Below are 19,692 nucleotides of genomic sequence, written 5' to 3' on the forward strand. Positions count from 1 at the left end.
CCTGACTGAGCATGTAAGACCAGGGCAGGACTCTGTGCTCACCGGCCTTTGATGGAGGCCTACTTACTTCTCAGTCTGGTTTCTGGCATGTAGTCAGCTTTATCGTGGACCCACTCAGGACGGTGGGGCCTGATGTTGGCCTGGGAGGCGGCGTAAGCCACGGGGTCGTTGCTCACCCAAGCAGTCAGGTAGATGTAGAAAGCACTGGGATTAATGATGCCGTCTGTATCCACCAGGCGCCGTTTAGTCAACTGTGAAATGGGAAGAATAGGGGCCTTTCAGAATGGGGTTTGGGGCAAAGAGACGCCAGTAGCAGTAACAATATTCTAGCATGCCCTTTGCCTGGGAGTGTAGAAAACCCCAACACACCTTTGGTTGCTTTCAAAATGCACTTATCAGAGGATGCAATAATTGGCGTGTTTATAACACACACACAGTTCTGCAGATGGCCCAGGACTCAACTGAACCAATTAAATCTGAAGGCTGAAGGACCGTCTGCAGCCAAGGCGGAGAATGAACAATCTGGAGAAACATATTTATAGGAGGGGAAGGGGGAAAAACCTGGCAAGAATCCCCATACACGTCTGTGTGCAGTTAACCTCTGCTGTTAACACTGAAGGAAATGCCACCCAGTAAATGGAGGAGAGCTATAAAAATAAAACAACATCTGTATAAATTTTGCTAACACTAGCCTCCTATGACCTGTGTATTTCACATGTGCCCATTGCAGAAAGTAGAGGGACTGGGGCAGAGCCATGGCCTTTCTGGGCAACCTTATTTCTAGAGAGGAGGCCACATTTAGAATGCTGTGTCCCACGTGTGGCCGACACCATGCTCCTTGGAAAGTAGGTCTGTGGGCTTTGCGCAGGTGAAGACAGAGACATATACATATGCACACACCTTCTTCCTGTTTACTTTAGATTCAGGCTCAGTTCCAACCCTTTTGGTCTTTTTGAACAAAAGGAAAAACACATGACAGCAGTTAACAGAGAAAGAGTGAAGGAAAGATAGTGGATGAGAGGGAGTGTGGGATGTCAGCGATCTGGATTCAATTAATCCATAGGACATGTAACAACTGCATGTCTTCAAGCTGCCTCTGGAATTACATAGCGCAGCCCATGGCCTCTGTGCACAGCACACTGCTCTCCCTCCCAGGCAGCGGAAGGGACACCTGGGGCCTGGCCCAGTCACACTGTTTCACTGCGCCCTTGGTGCCTGACGCCGGGCCCAGCCCCCAGGCATCCCCTGCTATCTCTTGGGCTCCTCTGCCCACATTCGTGTCAAACCTGACAGCCAGCGGTGTGCAGCTGTAAAGCACTGCGTTCACACTCCCTAACAACTCTGAACAATGTACTTTGTAAATCTGTCACCTTTAATGCCAGCAGAAAAGAGGAGACAATAAACAGAGCTGCTAGGAAGATCATTAGCATGACAGTCTTCTGCTTGAAGGTGAAGTGACTAAGCTACAAAGAGCAGAGGGAACTGGATCTGGGAGAGCCAGTAGTAGTGCTGGACTCGTTTGAAATCGGAAGGGTCCAAACACCCCCAGCCTGCCTGAGGAACCCCAGGGGATGTGCTAGCTTCCAGTGTCACAGGGAAGATACACAAGCAGTTGGAGAATATGATCACCAAGTAAAACAGCTCTTACACTTAAGAGAGTGAGAGGGACGGGGAATCTGCTTGGATTTTGAGGCTTTGCATTGTCTGCTTTGCCCTCGACAGGGCAATCTGCCTGTCCTCCTGCTCACCTCCCAGGCCAGCGTGGCCCAAAGGAAGGAAATGCAGCAAAACCTTTCATCTCCTAACCCATTCACCCACCCAAATGATCGCGGCCTAATAAACTGACTTTCCAAGTTCCAGTATCACCAAGACCAACATGGTAACAGGCACCAGAATTTGCAAGTGAACAGAGGACACAGTATCTCTCACACCTCAGAGGTGCCTCGACTATACTTCCCCATGACTAGTGCTCCCATGACTATTTCCCGTCAGATGTGCAAGGCGAGACTCTGGCTCGCCTGCGGTCGCACAATGGCCAGGGGGATGAAGTGAATCAGCACCAACCAGCCTGATGCTTCGGGGTCTCCAGAGACCACAGATTTGGCATGGCAGGCAGCCCCCAAGTCCACTCAGCAGTGCCCCCCGGAATGCCCAAGGTGGGGACGGTGAGAGTACCTGACTGATGTCGATGGGCTTATCGCGGCTGCCAGTTTGCACCAGGAGTTTATAGGCAAGGACCCCATCGTCTGATCCATTTTTGTAATTGTTTGGCATGATTTTCCCAGTTTCCCAGTCACTGTCAAATGCATCCTGTAGCCCTAGAAAAGGCAAATATGTGTGTAATACATTACAATTCTTAACTGGGATGACCCTGGTCCTCGTGGAGTAGGCTGACACCAAGTGAGGTGAGAAGTAAGTGACATCACCCCAGACACTCCATTCTACTCCAAGTTCAAGTGATATGATTATATTTTTCAGGAGTAAAGTGACGGTTGCTAATCATCACTGCTTCTAAGGCAGAAGGGGGAATCATTTGTTTTAATCTTTACATTAAGGAAAAAGCAGTGCCCTCTTCTCTCCCAGGCGAGAGCGAGCTCAGGCTGGTGGCGAGCAAGACGCACTGGACTCTTGACTGTTTCACGCCACTGTCGGACATGAAGCCACGGGGTCTTCCATGCAACCAGAATTCCACTCCGAGGGAGAAAAACACATTCAAACTCCCAACTTCAAACAGCAACTCAGCAGCTTCTCGAGCCCAGGGTGAGGGAACACGATTCTGTCAATTTGTTCCATCTGTTCCACTTGTGCAGCTAATACAAGCTGTGGGATCAGCTGCCAGGCTGTGTAAAGATCACAGCCAACACCTATTCACTCCTGACTATTCTCTCCTCACTGCCACCCTTCCTTGGGAGAGGGGGTGAAGGGCAGGAGAGGGATGGGAGGGGCGATGTGTGCGCGCTGGGAAATGCCTCACCGGGCAAATTTGGATCCGATTGAGAACAGGAAGCCACAGGCCAATACAAGGGGGGCTCTGTGAGAGCAGATGACAAACCTCAAGTGGGAGGGAAGGAAAAGGGCTTTCTGGGTCTGGGGGAGGGGTGGGCCTGCCAGCCCCACCACACACAGCTGGGCTTGGCCTCTGTAATCAAAACCATCATTACAGACCTGATGGCTTGGCTACAGCTGTAAAGAGATAAGCGTGTTGGAAGAGAAAACAGGGCCCTGGTGACCTGGCCTTAGGGTCTGAGCTATGGCTGCGTGCACACTCTCCTCTGGCACTCCCGCCCCTTTTCCCTCGTGCTGCTCCCCCCAAACCACCTCCCAAGTAGAACTCCCAAGCCCCAGCAGCTCAGGAAACCACATCTTTTGAACAGCCTGCACATGGGTTGGCTGCGGCAGTAAGGAGAGAGGGCTCATTTCACGACACGCCTTGGGGAACTTCGGAGACCCCCCCAACACTGGTTCTATTAGTGCTCGAACTGGCTAAGCGCTTGGGATTTGAAGCAGGGTTGGAAGGGAGCACAGGACCCTGCCTCTCTCTTAAACGGTGCCTCCATCCCCACGCTGCTGTGGCACTATTTTTATAGGAACAATGTGGGGATGAGGCCATGGGCTCAGTGGGGGAAGGAGGCCGCTGGTGGGGGGGAGTGTGTGGCGGCAGGCAGGACCACCTGCGTGGCTCCAGCTCCCACTGACCATCTCAGAGTGAGCATGGCTGCACCAGGCCGGCCCAGCAGATGTTATTTTATGACCTAAAGCCTTTTTTCTGTTTGTGAAAAAAATAAACAGGAGAGGGAAAACATCCCCCACTCGGCCCACCTGCCTCCAGGAAAGAGAGGCCCAGCCTGTTTTCCTGTAACAGAATTTTCATCCCTCAGGCTCGGGTGGTGCTTTAACCCTTTCTCTCCTGACCTGCCAACCCCAAGGAGCAGGGACTCAGGGCTGGCACTGATTACCCCTCCCTGAAATCTGCAATCACCTCATGCGACAGCCCTGTTGGCGTGGTGGGTCCCACTTCACAGGTGAGAAAACAGAGGCTTAAAAAGGCGAAGTCCCCTGAGGAAGGCCCCCTGAGGGCAAGTGCTGGCGCTAAGATCTGGACCCAGGCGGCCTGGTTCCAGCAGGAGTGGAGCCGCTGAAGCTCTGAATCACCCTGAACACACCACTGTCCCCGGGAAGGAGCTGCTGAGGGCCAAAGGAGATGAGCGGGGTGAGCCTCGGCACTGACGATGTCTGGTGGCAAACTGGGGGTCCCCAAAATCTGAGTGCAGGCTTAAGATATTTATACACTAAGAATCTGGGGACACCTTCAAGGGAAACAAAGGAAGCAAGACCCATTTGGGGGAGGTCAACCCTGCTGGTAATTCAGTCCAACTCCTCATACAGCGGCAGCCAGCCCTTTCATGCCACTCACTCTACTTGGATTTATGGAAAAGTTAAGTCCTTATAATTAGTATATTATTTTCTGACTAATTACTGAAAAACTCAAGTACAATGAGCGGGTCTAAGCACTTCCTTGAACACAAGAGACAAACCCTTGGCCAGCATCTTAAATTCCAACATGCGCACACTCAAGGGAAAATCTGTGACCTTTTACTTATTTTACAGCAAAACATGACCTTTTTTGCTAAAATCTCTATTTTAAATATTTTATACAAAAAATTACTTTCTAGTGAAAAGTTCTGAGATAATTACCCCAACCATCACTTTTTCTTTGATAGGAGGCCCTAAAAAGAAAATGTTTACTTAAATTTTATTGTGAAATATAAACAAATACTACTTGTATATGTTGCATATTGGATTTTATTTCAATTTCACCTGTTTGCACATGCATTTAAAGATGACATGTGGGATAATTTCCATATTACCATTATATTTTTTATGAGCTAAAAACCCCCAAAAACTATTGGAATGTTGATCAAGACCAATGGGATGCCATGGTTTTTAATGATCATTCCATTAAAAACCAATGATCATCCCATCACTTAATAACCACACAAAATGTTTTGAAGGAAAGCTGATTTAAGGATAACTGTTTCTGTGGAAGAAATGTTCAAAGATCCAGTCAACCACTCAACAGAACCGAGAAATGTCCAGGCAGCCAACTGTCCCAGTATAGGGCCATTCGTATTCGGTGCTCTGCTAGACCTAAGAGTCAGATATCGAGGGCTGGCTGGGACCCTGACTTGGAAGCATGGATGGATGTTACCTGGACTACATGGGTACAGTTCACTTAGCACCCAACAGTGATTCAAATGCACCTTTTAAAAAAGATTTTCAAGTCCGACTGCTTGAGGTCTTTAAAGGAATGAAAGCACACATTCATTTACAATACACTGTAAAAAGGTTATTAGCCCTTTGACACTGCCTGGAGACAACACCTCCTGCCCTCTTCCCAAGCCCTACCTAACATGCCATATTGAGTGTCCAAAGGGCTGGCTGAAGACACTGAAATTATTCTACAATAACCTGCCTTTGCTCAGATACAGAGCAGTGCACTGTGGATATCTGGCATTCGTGGCAAGTCATTTGCATGTCTTTGGCCAATAGGGGAGAAATGAAAAGCAGACTCAACTGTCTGGTCCTCTTTGGACTCATTATCTGAAAAACACTACTTCCCAAACCACTGTAAAAAATAAGACTTGAAACAAATTCAAGTTAATCTCATGAGAATGTTAAAAAATTATATTAATGTCATGGAGTTCCTTGCCTTCCTCAAAAAAAAAAAAAAAGGTGGCCAAATTTGGTTATACATCTATCTATGAACAAAATTCAAGGAACCAAAGTCAAGGCCAGAATATGTATTGAAAATGTTTCAATCAGATTCAAGTTGTTTACCATTTCATGCAAACTCACAGGGAAATTGGCTGCTTGGTCTTTACATGTAAGTGTATTGACGTAAGGCCAAAAAGGCACTCAGATCTGTGTTTAAACAAGCCTAATTAAGTGGGAAATTAAGACAATCATTTGGATAGCTTAAGTCAAAAAATGTTGGGGGCTGTAATTATTTGGGCATTTCAGTAAAAGCATTTTTGCTTGAATTGTGTGGATAATTATCTTGATTCTCCACTTCACTTTGCATGTGTCAACAAAGAATAATGACCAGATGTTCTTGGAATTGCTGAATACATGCATATTCAGTCAGCAGTTAGGAGCAAATTTAGACCATTTTTTTTCTCCAACTGACTACTATTTCCTAGAAATGTTTCTAAGAGCAAGGCAAGAAACTAAGAAAGGAATTTTAAAGCAGAATTTGGTTATTTATGAAATCCTATGAGATGTGGTTAAGCATTTGTAAGTTTACTTCATATGCCAAATCAAAATAGGGTCAAAACATGGAATTTTAAATGATAGTCATCAATGTTGCAAAATCTACTGGTTGTACTAAGCTAGCATTTGGCAGTGGGGCCAGCCTGGAAATTCCATTCAACACTTTGATTTCACTTGGTCACCAAACTAGCCATTATCCAAAAACAAAATACAAACAAAAAAACACTAGAAGCACCCAGCTCCATATTTTATAACATATTTGCTCATTTCCTAGTGTGCACTCATAAATTCTTACAGAAGTTCCTGTGTTACCCACTTGAATTGTCTGCATTGCCTTATAGGTAAAAACCAGATTTGTGAGGCTGTCCCAGAAACCGTCTATGTAAGAATTTTAAGCAACACTTAGAAGTCAATGAAACATGTCAATGTTCCATTATAATCTAACACTTCAATAAAGTGAACAAAGGGAACTTGTGGAAGCTGAATACACCAAAGACGGAATGGTGAGCGCTTACAAAAGGGTGAATGCCCCGAGCAGCACCTTACCTTGGAGCCAGTCTCTGAAGTAATGCAGCCACATTTTGGGAAGCTGTTTATTTTCTTCTAACATGACATACTTCACATTACTGAAACTCCTGTGAAGGTCATAAAGTAAGTGCTGGATATTCGGGTAGTCTGCTTTTTGGGTGACTATATACATGTTGTAGAAAGAAAAGTATTTGAACTGTGCAGCAATAAAATCATGTTCTCTGGTTTCCCGAGGCACGATGTCTGTCAGGTCTAGCCCGTCATGCACTCGGGTGGTCCCATAAAGGCTGACCCCCAGCAAGCCCAGGAAAAGGAAGATCACCACGACCTGCAACAGACAGAGGCATGAGCTCAGACCCAGAGGAACCCAACCAACTCCCCTGGCAAGGTAAGCGGTTAAGTCTGTAGATTATTCTTGTGCCACAGTAGCCCTCAAAGCAGCATGAAGGGGTCATTTGCCCAGAGGGAAAAACATAAAATCACAGTTACTACATTTTTAAACAAGCTTATGAAGAACAAAATGTTCAAAATGTTAAGGAGTTTATCAAATGTCATAGTACCACTTGTTACAAAGAAATTCACTCCTGTAGAACACTAGCTCACTAAAACAGCTCCATGATCTGAATGGACCTGACCGTTTAGGGGGCCTGAAACATGTCTCTCCCCAAGAAGCAATCTGATAAGTTCTGTGACCCCTGGAAGACAGTGCATCTTCTGCTGGGCAGGTTACCTTGGCTCTTGGCTTCAGGAGGAAAGGAGCATAGTGTTTCTCGGCAAATGATGAGAGTGTCCACTTGGTGCAGCGGGGCTCCAGGCAGTGGAGACTGGAGTCGGAGAACTGGGAGAGCAGGTCCCGCGTGGAGCTGGCGCTCTCAGGGCTCTGGCAGCTGAGGGCGTCCTGGGTCACGGTGACAGGCTGCACAGAGATCTCGGAGCGCGGCTCCGCGGTGGTGTAGTACACGTGCGTGTGCGGGTCATACTCTGTGCGGAGCTGCACCGTGGATTGCATGGTGATCTGGGTTTCGTGGGCGAAGCTGTGGCTGCTGTAGGGGGGTGGGGGGCTGTAGTGGGTGCTATCTTGAGTCTCTGTGTAGGCCTGAGGTTCAACCTGGATCACCCTGCTGACACAGGGGCTAAAAGGGGTAAATAGGCTGCTGTAGTAAACCAGGGCGGGGAGATGGCACCTTGTAGCCAATGTGTGATAACAGCCATGTCACACAGCTCTGATTTCAGAGAGAAACGTCACTTCAGTCAACTCCACAAATTTCACCTGATTTACCTGTCTCGACACAGACATTATTATGTCAAAGGAGGCCAAATGATGGCTGATCCTGAGTTTGGCTGACTCAGGTCACATACTGATGAAGGGTCAAAGCTTAATGCCTTAAAAACACAACACAATACCCAAAGGGCTATATTTTTTCCCCAGTGGGTGGTTTTCAACCTTTGCTCTGCCCCGATCCATAGAGATACAATATACTCCCAACCATCAGCCATTGGTTCATGATAGGGATAATGATTGTATGCCTCGCCACCTTGGGGCCATACTTGGTCAGGGCAAGGGGATCCCCAGCGACCCTGGGGTTGCCCCAGGAAGCATCCTCTGGCCATGGTCTTCCCTGCCTCTACTCCACTGGAGAAAGCCCTGTTAACCCCATCACCTTCCAAGTCCACAGACTCAAGATCTCTCTCAACACCACCATTCTGTACCCTGCAAACAGAGGCCACAGCAGACAGAAAATGTACCTTGTGAAACAGCAGAAAATATCCAATCTCCTGTCCTCACGTCGATACAAATCCATGCTGAGAATTGCAGGGAAAATTAGCAGAACCATAGCAAAATTGAACACCACCACTACAGCCGCCTGGGAGGAGAAAAAACAAATGGAGAGGTCACCAGTGCGTCTCCTCCCAGTCAGAGGACAGCTTTGAAAATAAAGATGCTTGAAGCAACAGCTTCCATTCACTTTTCTACTCAAGTGTTTAAACCTGAAATAGACATTGGGGTTTCTCATCACTTTGCCTCTCTTCCACCATTAAGAGCCCATTTGACAGTAATAGGCCCCCACCATTCCAATCCTTTCTGTTTCTGATAATTCCATGGACCCAAAAGGTACAAACACAGGAACTTTAACAGCACCTTGCTGGCAACCTAACCAAACCAAATCCACAAGGGCAGAACAAATATACATGAGATGTTTTAATTTAAAACAAAAAGAAACATTTCCCTCTCATAACATTTCTAAGAGTTCATGCAGCCCTGATTTTATACATAGAAAATTTATATATAATGTGGATCGAGTATATCGAAATGTCACCTTTAAAACATGAAATAAAATTTCAAACACGTCCCCTGAGGTTTTTAATAGGCACATTCCAAGCAGCCTCTGGAGTCGCCTGTGGGGTGTGTGAGCACAGTAACATAAGAGGTCAAGGAGAGTTAAGCAGAAAGAAATTCCTGTGTGTGATTATCGTATGCAGAATAAATAAGTACAGACCCAGAAGTCACTCCATAACCCAGAATAAACACGGGGCTGATTCTGTAGTGCTTTTGGCAAATCTCCTGCTGACCCAGTAAAAATTACACAATTGAGCTGTTAATAGGGGAAAGTCAACAGGGGACAGTTGAAAGGGCTCCCCGTTCAGAGAGACATGCAAGGAGCTGCCCGCTAACAAATGCAACCGGAATGCTAAGTAACATTTGAAAGGGATCATCAGAAACTTGTTTTGAAAATTAAACACTCTGAGGAGGCTTTTCCAAACTGGGTGAACATCTCAGGGTGAGAAAAGATGATCTGGTAACTGGTATTGAACAAGATCAGAGAGCTTCACAGAGAACTCTGGACAGTATCTGTGGATTTCTGCCCCAGGAGGAATAGCAAGCTTGAGGCCTGGAGGACTTGGCCTTTCAGTAACTAATTCCCTGTAAATCTACAAAACTAAAAAATTACCTCACCTGTCTCTTCTGAGTCTGCCTTAAAAATTCCTCTTCTATCCAAAATTTAGGAACCTATGGACTCACCACTCTGATGTACATAGGTACTTTAAAGACCTGCCTGACAGGCTTATGTTAAGAAGCAAGTCACTATTCTGACTCGAGAACTTATGTGAGACAAGTATGTCAAAAAGAGAAATCGAGGCACTGAGATGGATACTAGAGACACAAAGAGAAATGAGACAAAATCCAGCTCTTCAGGACTGACCCAGGCAGACCTGTCCATGGGGGCACATCAGGCTGACACATGTCATACAAGTGTGCACAGGGCACCAGAGCGGCTCAGGGGGCAGAGGACGTGGGTGGGGTGCCCATGGGGATGCCATGGGGCTGGGAGGGTGTCAAGGCAGGATTCCAGGGGAGATGGAGATTCAAAAAGGACTCAGACAGGTCCAGGGAGGAAGGGCGCACCATGAGGAAACCCGACAGTGTCTGGGAGGGACCAGTGGCTTGCACCTGCTGGAAGGGACACTGGACACTGCGGGTACAAGCCACTCAGCACTGCTGGGCTTCAAATTCTATTGGGGGAAGAGAAGGATAGAAGAAGAGTGATGGGGAACCAGGCAATGAATGCCCAATTCAGTCCATTCCTACAGCAACCAGGACAGATACCACTATCACCTGACAGAGAGCCTGTGGTGCAGAGGAAGGGCACCTGCCGAGGTTACCGGGGAGATGCGGTCCATGCGCAGGCTTATTGTCAAAGCCCGTAGCACAACTGAGGCTGGGGAGAAGTTAGACCCAGCTACCCCTGACCCCTCAGACTGGGGGGATGTTAGACCTGGCCCCCTTCTGACCCCTCAGACCACAGAGACGCTTAGAGGAATGGGTCTGATGCTAAGGGAGGCTTCCCTGGGGGTGGAAGCCTTTCAGCGTTTCTTTTTATTACACCCATGTTTAGAATTCAGGAGTGGGATGCTGACCAGAGACTCTGCGCCTGAACAAAAGACCCTGAGGATGAGGGCGGAGATGGGGATAAGCTATCTGCCCAGACCAGGTGCTCTGGCTGGAAGGACTGAGCTTCCTACAGTGGCTGAGGACAAGTGGGACACCAGCCTCATCATCAGAGGAAGCTGTGGGGGGTCCCCCCTAAATGTGCTGTCAAACGGCACATGACGTGACAGGGAGAACACGTTCTAAATAGGACAGAGCACAACTTAAGTAACCAGAACAGGAAGAGCAAATGGCAAGGATTTGTCAGTAAGGGAGAAGTGCCCCGGCTGGAGCATCTGAAGACATGATGGACACGGCCTGTACTGTTAATTGATCCTACCTACTGAGCTGAAGGAAATGTCCTGCTCCCAACAGGGCTTTTATGGTGGCCCTGCTGAGACGCTGGCAGAGCACAGAGATGAGCAGACCCTGCCTAGAGGGCCCTTGTCTAAGCCCTCTTCCCATTGGAACAATAAGCTTCTGTTCTGGGAGTTTTCACTGAAGAACACACCGTTCAGTGATAAGCAAACCCAGCTCAGGGCCTCGGTTCCCAAAGAATTACAGATGGTACCGCTGCATCCTGGTGTAGAGCTGGCATCTGGACAGATGGATGAAGACCAACAAGGAGGCCTAAGTTCCTCTGGGAAAAAACTTCTATTTATTTTGGTAAGGTTACAAAATTGGAAAAGTTCTATAGGGAAAAATCCTAAGTGAACAGGGGCTCGGTCTTGGGCAGGACCACTTTGGGTCTCTCTTTTTTTGATGCTTAATTTGTAGCATCCTAAGAATGTGAACACAAATTAATACCCAGAGTCACAACTCAACACAGTTCACTGAAGGTAAGAGACGCTACTTAATGGTCAATTTCGAATGTCAAAACATTTAAAAGGGATCCAGTGTAGACTTCTGCTGATTACTGTAAGAATCGTGGCACATTCTCTTTCCTTTCTTGTGTTTTTTTCTTTTTCTTTCTTTTCTTTTTTCTTGGTTTTGTTTGTTGCCAGAGAATGAGCCATGGTCATGGAAAGCCCTTCATTAATGAATAAGGACTCCTGGAAGCTGTGGGTGTAATTTTCCAAAGTGACCCTCCTGTGGCTTGGCCTAGAAATGCAAAACCAACAGTATTCACTTTGCCCCCAGAAGGGGCTTACCTTGGGAGAACTTAGTGTACTGGCCTTTCTAAAAGGCATAAGGAAAACTCATGTAGCTTTCCAGACCACCACACCATGGGGTATCAGTAAAGGAGAGCACGCCTTGAGGAGTCATCAGTGTGTACTGATAGAAGAGAGGAGAAAGGAGAGAGAGGGGGCAGAAGACAAGGAGTGTGAGGAAGCGCAGATAAGGACCAGCGTGGGAAAAGGCAACCAGTGGAGGGTGGTCAGAGAGGGCCCCGTGGCTGAAGACTCCAGGGCGACCCCTCGATACCAGAATCGGCTGTGTATGCAGGTGGACAGGGCATTGGGCTGCCGTGCGGATGGAAGCCTGTGCAAAAAGGCATTCGTAGAACTTTAGCTGTACTAATAATTTCGTGGGCAATGTGTATTTTCATTTTCCAGTTTCAGATTTAACTCTATTTCATTTATTCACTTACTGTTCTTTTTCAACTTTTGTATATAATAAAAAAACAAGATTTTAATTTTTTTAGTTCTTAGTATTATTCCTTTGGGAGAGCTGGTGGCCATGGTGATTGAAACAAAATCTTTTTTCATGTTATATCAAAATGTGACACTAAATACAAAATGAGTCTAGTGTCCTCAACACAGCAGGATTAGTTGCTCAGATCCTCATCAGAAATTAGTGAAATGAAATGCTAATCTGAAGACTAAAAAGAGTTCACCATTTTGACAAACTAGAAAGAGAAACCTAGGTTATGATCTGTCACAATCCTTAGAACCTCCTGGCGATCAAGGGAGGGAAGCATTATGAGTAAGTTAGATTAGGTTTACAAAGTAGTTTCCCTTAAAACCCTGGCCCCTTCCATTACGATTAGCATGTATAGTGTTGGGGGGGCACGGGAAGGGCTGTACAACACAGAGAAGACAAGTAGTGATTCTACAGCATCTTACTATGTTGAAGGACAGTGACTGTGAACTTGGTGACAAGTAGTGATTTTACAGCATCTTACTATGTTGATGGAGAGTGACTGTGAATGGGGATCTGGGAGGGACCTGGTGAAGGGGGGAGCCTAGTAAACATAATGTCCTTCATGTAATTGTAGATTAATGATACCAAAAGAAAAAAAAAAGAATAAGTGCATAAAAAAAAACCGTGGCCCCTTCATGATCATAGATCGTATAGTAAAGGGGGAAGAGACGAAGATAAAGGAGAGCCACTGCTCCTTCAGTCTTAGAAAACAGCTAAAGCTGTAAAATTTGAATTTAAGTTATAAAATGTCAACAATATCCTTAAGATGTCAAAACTGTAGACTGCTTTGGGCTTAGGAAGACTGTGTCACAGCTGGCCACACGGCCTTTACCTGCTGGACCCTCCACGATGTTGGGACTCCTGTGAGTGTCAAGCAGCTGAAGAGCAATTCCAGAGCTTGGGGTCAGGAGCAGACTAGGCCACAGCCACAAACCTAGTCTGGGCACCCTCCATTCCTGTAATTCCTATAAACTGGCTCTTGGTTGAAAGGACATCTTGATGGCCTCTACATGTGCATGGGTCTGGTCTGGAAGGGGCCAACTGTTCTGCTAAGTAAGGGCGAAGAAGTCTGCATTTTCTTGGGCTGCCTGAGCAGGAAGTAGGGGGCCAAAAGGAAAGAGAAGAGGAGAGACCAGACTGTTTGGGAGCAGTGGCAAGCAAGGGGTCCACCGATGAGCCCCCGCAGGCAGAGCATGGCCACTCCTCACACTGTGGCATCTGAACTGCACTCGTGCTGGGTCTGGGAAGACTGCGTGTCACCTGCAAGGCCAGCAAAGGCTGCCCTATGCACTGCCTTGTGCAGGGGCTGCTGTCGGGGACAGAGAGGGTGACATGCCAGACTGAGGGGAGGGGAGTTGGCACAAAACCTCAGTGGGGATGAGAAGCAGGAGCTGGCTGCACTGTGGATGAATCCAAAGGACTCCTGACTATCTGAGCAGAGGTCCTGGTACCATGATGGTTTAACTCTAAAGGAAAGGGTGACCCCCGAAGGCATCAGGTCCCGGGCATACCCAGGCCATAGGCATCTGGGCAAGAGGGCTTGAAAGGAAGGGAAGACCCAGGGATGTTCTCAGAGGCTGTGTGGGGGTTATTGCTTATGCAGCGCAGATGCCAACAGGCTACTTCATAGTGCAGCAGAACCATGGCACATCATAGATGCGGATGTGGGCGCTTGGCATCCAGGCAGGCGCTCGCAGACCCAGCCGGACACTCACCTGGAGAGAGAAGGCCCGCAGAGCAGGGATGGGGATCAATGCAGCCATGAAGAAGGCTGTGACGTTGCTGATGGATGTGAGGGCCACGCTGGCTCCCGTGCGCTTGAGGCACTCCCCGGTCCTGTCCTGCGGGTGAGAAACCACAGTGTTGAGCACCACGGGGCAGGTTCCCTGAGAGCGGGTCACATGGACAGTTCAAACACATGGCAGAGTAAGACAACTGGTGGTTCATAATGAAGTCAGGGCATGAGAGGGGCATCTGGGCTCTGTCCCTGACATGGGCACTGAAAAGCCTCCCATGACTGACCACGTACTCAGATTTTGCTCATGGTCATAACTATCCCAAGCACAAAGCTCAAGGAAGGATTTCAGTGACAGAGAACACCAGAGAAGCAAAAAAGGGCTTTGGAATAAGTGTCCTGGGATTCTTTCAACATACTTGACTTATTTAGAGCCAGTTAACATGTCATCTGACTTGGGACTAATGCATGTGCTGGGCAAGATGGAGAAAAATTAAAGGACAAGCCGTTCAGCACACAGGATCCTGTCCCCGAAGCTTCCTTCTTCTGCTTTCTATTACCTCAAAGGGGATTCTTTTATTCTGTCCCGTTTCACTAAACGCATGTGCCAGGAGGAAAACGTCATCCACGCCAACACCAAGAGCGAGAAATGGCAGAACCTGAGGGACGACAGAGTGTGTCAGGCGCGTGAGGTCCAGTCCCAGTAACTCTGAAGCTCTTTGAAACGCCACCCCAAGCGCTCCCCAAAGGTCAGCTTACGTAAACTTATGAGGAACTCGTTACACCCCAAAGGCGAGCAGTTACAGCCCGCAGCAGATCTTGTACGTTTTCTTTCTAAGCCCCATGTACAATGGTTTTTCTTTAAGTTCATTGATGAGAAGGAATGTAACTCATCTAAAGCAGTGGTTCTCAGAGCACGACCCTCAGACCAGCATGGCTGAGAAGCGGTTAGCGAGGCTCATTCCTCACCCTAGCCTGGACGAAGAACTAGGACCTCGGGCGCGGGCGCAGCAGCCCTCCGGTGATTCCAACACAGTCTGAGAACCACTGCTCCATGAGGTGATCTCAGCTCCACTGACAAGGGAAGCTTTTCTACTATCAGGAAGCCCGTTCAGACCTTCTGACCACTGCTGAGTGGCCCAAATAGAGACAGACCCGCCCCTAGACACATGGCACTTTAACAGGCTGGATGACCCTTCAGGGACATGGACACACAGGAGGCCAGCTGGGCTGAGCCTGGGCAGGGGTGCTGGTTGAGCAACAGGGGACGATGGCTTCTTTAGTACCTGAGTTGTTGCAGCGTTAAAGGAAATCCCGATCAGTGAGCACAGGCCCAGTCCTGCAGCCACGGACAGCGCCACCAAGAGGACGCCCGCCAGCCCCACGGCACCCTGGGACTTGGCGCAGTCCCAACGCAGCATGGTTAAACAGGCATAGGCAAGCTGCACGCAGAATGAGGGGGGCGGGACGGGGTGGCAGTGGGGGTAAAGGGGGTGGAGGGGAGGAGGGAGACACAAAACAAAAGCCAAACATTAGAATGGGGAGGGATTCTAATGTTTTCCCCCACCCGTCACCCCGGGCCTGAAGGCAGAACTTCCCAAGCCCAACAACAAAACTACATCACAGACATCGCACGGAACTCTAGGGCCCCATGTGGCCAGCTGCAAATGGGAAAACGCTTCACACAACCATGTTCTTAAACCATCATGAAGCCGAGCTCTGTGTCTTGGATGCACGTGTGTTAAGAGCAGTTAAAAAGCAGGAGCAGTCATGGAAAGGTGAAATCTAAAAACTACACCACAACACCCCCTGCACAGCAGAAGGGAATGAATTGTTACCATCAGTAAGTAGCCGCTGGCCACCCGGATGACACTGACATCAGAGAAGGACTTGAGGATGTCATCCAGGGTCGTCGTGGTGAAGGAAAGCACCCTCTGGGTGGAGTTCTGAGTGACGCTCTGATGCACCACCTGTGGTCACAACACAAGGATAATGACCCCCATGGAATTAAGGCTCCAATAACCCTTGGGGGACACACCTGACCCCCAACCTCCACTTTCTTCTGATGCATTAAAAACAGCTCTACATGATTTGGGCTGGAACTCAGACTAACCTTAAGTGGCCCTGGGTCTGGGACAATGAAGGCTACTGCTAACCAAGTGTGGACATGGCCTGAGACAGTCACTGTCACTGAGGGGCCCTCCGAGTGCTCTACTTGCCCCCCCCCACCTCCTCTCCACAATTCTACCCAATCTGCAGGCCAACCGGCGCCCCCCAGGCCAAACAACGCATTCTTAAGGGCACCCCTCCCCCTTCACTGGCTGGCCACTTTTAAAAGGTCACTTGCAGCTTGGCAGAGGTCATGGCTTGGGACAAAGGCCAGCTTGGTCACGTGACCTAACCAGGGGACTGCAGCTGTGAACAGAGTCTATGCTTTGCTAATGTTTTCCAGACACTTTTCCTTGCTAACCAACTGTTTTTTTAAACACTGTTACGCCTTAGCTCTGGAATCACAATGGGTGACTCAAAACATTTCAGAGCATCCCTGTTAGAATTAGCACCACCCAGATACGGAGACTCTCAATATCAAGGAGAGGAAAAAGGACTTCATCCCACCAAGTCCACAGATTTACACTCTGCTCTGAATGTAAACTCTAATGAAAAATGATGTCTTAAAGAGTGGTCAAGTGGAGCGTGTAGTAACTCCGGCCTTGTACCCCGATACAGAGATGGGTGTGGGAACCCAGCCGTTTACCTCCACATACATCCTCTGCCAGGCCTCCAGGATGGCCGCTGCCTTGTCCTCATTCCAGTTGATGTGCGAGACATACTCATACCCCTTGAAGTGTTCATACATCTGCTTGGGGGTCATTAACTGAAACATGGTCTGCAAGGCGTGGGCACTGCGGCAGGGTGAGAAGGCATGTCAGCACCCCTGACGCAGCTCACGCTTGCAGCCCTTCTGTCCTTCCACACGAGCATGTGTTTCCATTAAAATGGGTCCTGGTTGGTTATTTTATTTAATAGATTGATGTACCATATTAAAAGTGTAACCTTACAAACCTTTTACAGATACACCCCAAAATCAAATTAATAGGCAATTTCCTTTCTCAGTTTCTATTCAATGAAACAGGAAGGCTAGGGGAGTAGATCGCTTGACCAGATATGCTGGTGAGCTGGGCACTGCTCACTCGCTTGTACAGAAAGCCCAGATGACACTTTCCCAGGGGAGAAACCCCAGCCGGAGTGCCCAGCATGTGACAGAGCGGGGTCCACAGAGCACAGACAGTGCCTATGTAGCTGTCGGCTGCTGGTCAGCTTGCAATGGAGTTTTTTAGCTCCTGTCAGTGAGGGCTGCATGCTCTGACCAGTGTCTCTTGCCTACTTTACACTTGCCCCAATTTTCTACAATACCAGGCAGATCTCCTAAAACCCTGCAGTCACTAACCATGTCTGGGTGAAATGACAGATCTGCTCAGAAAACTTCCCTATGAGGTGCTTTTTTGAGCCGGCTTGGTCTGCTAATGTCTCCTAATATTCTATTACACCAGACGGCAGGCTAGGGTTAACAGTTAAGTATTAATACAAATACACTTGTAGACGTCAGAGGCAAAGCAGGTTCTGAGGACAGACAGACAGCTTGGGTTTCCCTCTGTGGGGCAGGTTACCTGACAAGGTGCCCGCTGCTGTTCTTGACTGTGCCACCCACGATCAGCTCCTCCTGCCAGTGCATATACTTTCTGGATAATCCGTGACACCCACCATTCAAAACCAGGGCCATATCAAGAGGCTGAAATAAAAAGGCAGCCACATAATTATGGGAATTAGTAGGCAGGTCACATGCCTTGTTAAAATCCAGTGTATTAAGGGCTTGTTTGTCTCAGAAGAACATTAATAACAAGGCTAATGAGAGGCGTATGGCAAATTGTGCAGCAAAATCTAGCTCTATAAACAAACTCAGCTCCACAGACAAAAAAGAAACTCTTTGGGAATGAAATCTTCAAAATGAAAATAGCAGAGCCCCAAAGGGAGGACGCCTGGGGTTTTCTCTGCACCCCTCCCAAGAAGACTCCGCGTCTGTACTCACTCTGCTGGTATTTTTGTTGGGTGCCGTGGTGGGGCAGTCTGGGTCAGCCGGATTGAGGCAGGGCCGGTCCATGTAACCATGACCAACTTCGGCCTTATTCAGCATTTCCTCCCAGCTGTCCACTTGGTAGTTTATTTTCTTTAACTCTTCTAGGAATTCCAAAGGGTCAAAGTTTGTCCACTGCAAAGGAGGCTTACCTCTGTGAAAGAAATTAGGAAGCGAGACAATGAAGGGAGGCTTCCAAGCTCTTAGCAAAATAACAGGATGGCATATATGGCAAATATCACATCTGGAACGCAGGAGGCAGTTTGGTAAGGCTGCCATTCTGGGACCCTGGCATGAAAAACAAATGCTCCTTTGCAGTTTATCTGTCTGTAAGCCTAAGTTGGGAAAACAGTTCATGACTGAAGATGCTGAGCAGAGTGCTTGTGAATTAATGAAGACATCAAATAACACTGTATTTAATACCTAAAACCAAAATTAGCCAAAGGGTGCTCCTAAGCAGAAGACTGAAATCCAAAATTAAGGGCAAAATAAAGAAGAAAAAAAAGAGGGAATCACCATGTCAAATCAGCACTTGCCAGCCTAATAAATGCTGTGTAAATGCCATCCATCAAAACATTTGATCTCCATTACCTTTAATAATCCCATACTTCTAAGCTCTCTCTGACAGCCTGGCAGTCAACCCCGTGAGCTCCAGCGGCCTCTGCCATCACCGCCATCAAGGCCACTTCCCTCCACACTCACTTTTGAATTTGTGCTGTTGACAGACCAGAAAGGCTTTTGGCTGCCTGTTATGTGGTTCAAACCACACTGTAGCTGCTTAACCAGGCTGAAGTCATTATTCAGAATCTCCCAACCAGAAAACACAAAACCCCTTATTTTCCATCTAAAACTGTACACTGAAGGTCAGGGTATGGCCCCTGCAAATTGCTTTTCCAGATATGGGCAAGCTAGGGCAGAAACAAAAACTCAGGCACTCACTCTTACATAATTAACTGAAAATGTCCACACCGATTAACAATTATGCCTTAGATGATGCGGTGTATTATAATATCCAACTGCTAACCTGTGACGCATCCCCTACTATGACCTTCAAAGACAGCAACTTCCCCCTTCAGTGTCATTAATGTGATCCAAAGTTAAGGTCTAGCATTTTACTTCACAGGAAGGTCTTCAACTTTCACTCAAAATATTTAATTCTTCCCACAATAGACTCTCTTCTTAAAAAACAAGCTGAACCCATGTAACTGCTTGGTCTGCAAAACCAAACCACCTTAAAGAGTTAAAAATCCTACCTACTCTGAAATAATTTGCATTTTATTTGCATATAAATAGGCTGGTAAAAGTGAATGAAATTTAATGATGCCTACAGAACCTTTTTTTTGAAAAGAGGAAAAACACTCTGCTGAAGTCCCCTCTCTCCCAACTATTCACTCAAAAAATGCACATGGAATTTCAATGTTTCTATTTCTTGTTCAAAACTGAAGCAGAATAAGC

General features: G+C 47.5%; 1 protein-coding gene across 8 annotated transcripts in view; it reads right to left on the reverse strand.

Annotated features, from left to right (window-relative positions):
• Positions 1-19,692, reverse strand: part of PTCH1 (patched 1) — a 66,097-nt gene that overhangs the window by 15,617 nt on the left and 30,788 nt on the right. For 6 of the 8 annotated variants that reach the window (XM_036991167.2, XM_036991166.2, XM_036991168.2 and 3 more), the window contains 12 exons: positions 18,193-18,391; positions 17,774-17,895; positions 16,861-17,008; positions 15,944-16,075; positions 15,392-15,547; positions 14,666-14,764; positions 14,086-14,211; positions 8,545-8,663; positions 7,529-7,931; positions 6,817-7,126; positions 2,176-2,318; positions 68-251 (listed from right to left, as the gene is read on the reverse strand). In XM_036991167.2, coding sequence (XP_036847062.2) covers positions 68-251; positions 2,176-2,318; positions 6,817-7,126; positions 7,529-7,931; positions 8,545-8,663; positions 14,086-14,211; positions 14,666-14,764; positions 15,392-15,547; positions 15,944-16,075; positions 16,861-17,008; positions 17,774-17,895; positions 18,193-18,391 — 2,141 coding nt within the window. The remainder of the gene's footprint in view (positions 1-67; positions 252-2,175; positions 2,319-6,816; positions 7,127-7,528; positions 7,932-8,544; positions 8,664-14,085; positions 14,212-14,665; positions 14,765-15,391; positions 15,548-15,943; positions 16,076-16,860; positions 17,009-17,773; positions 17,896-18,192; positions 18,392-19,692) is intronic. The other 2 variants (XM_073228779.1, XM_073228780.1) reach the window with 2 other exon arrangements.

Source organism: Manis javanica, chromosome 2 (assembly GCF_040802235.1).
Source record: "Manis javanica isolate MJ-LG chromosome 2, MJ_LKY, whole genome shotgun sequence".
Taxonomy (NCBI): domain Eukaryota; kingdom Metazoa; phylum Chordata; class Mammalia; order Pholidota; family Manidae; genus Manis; species Manis javanica.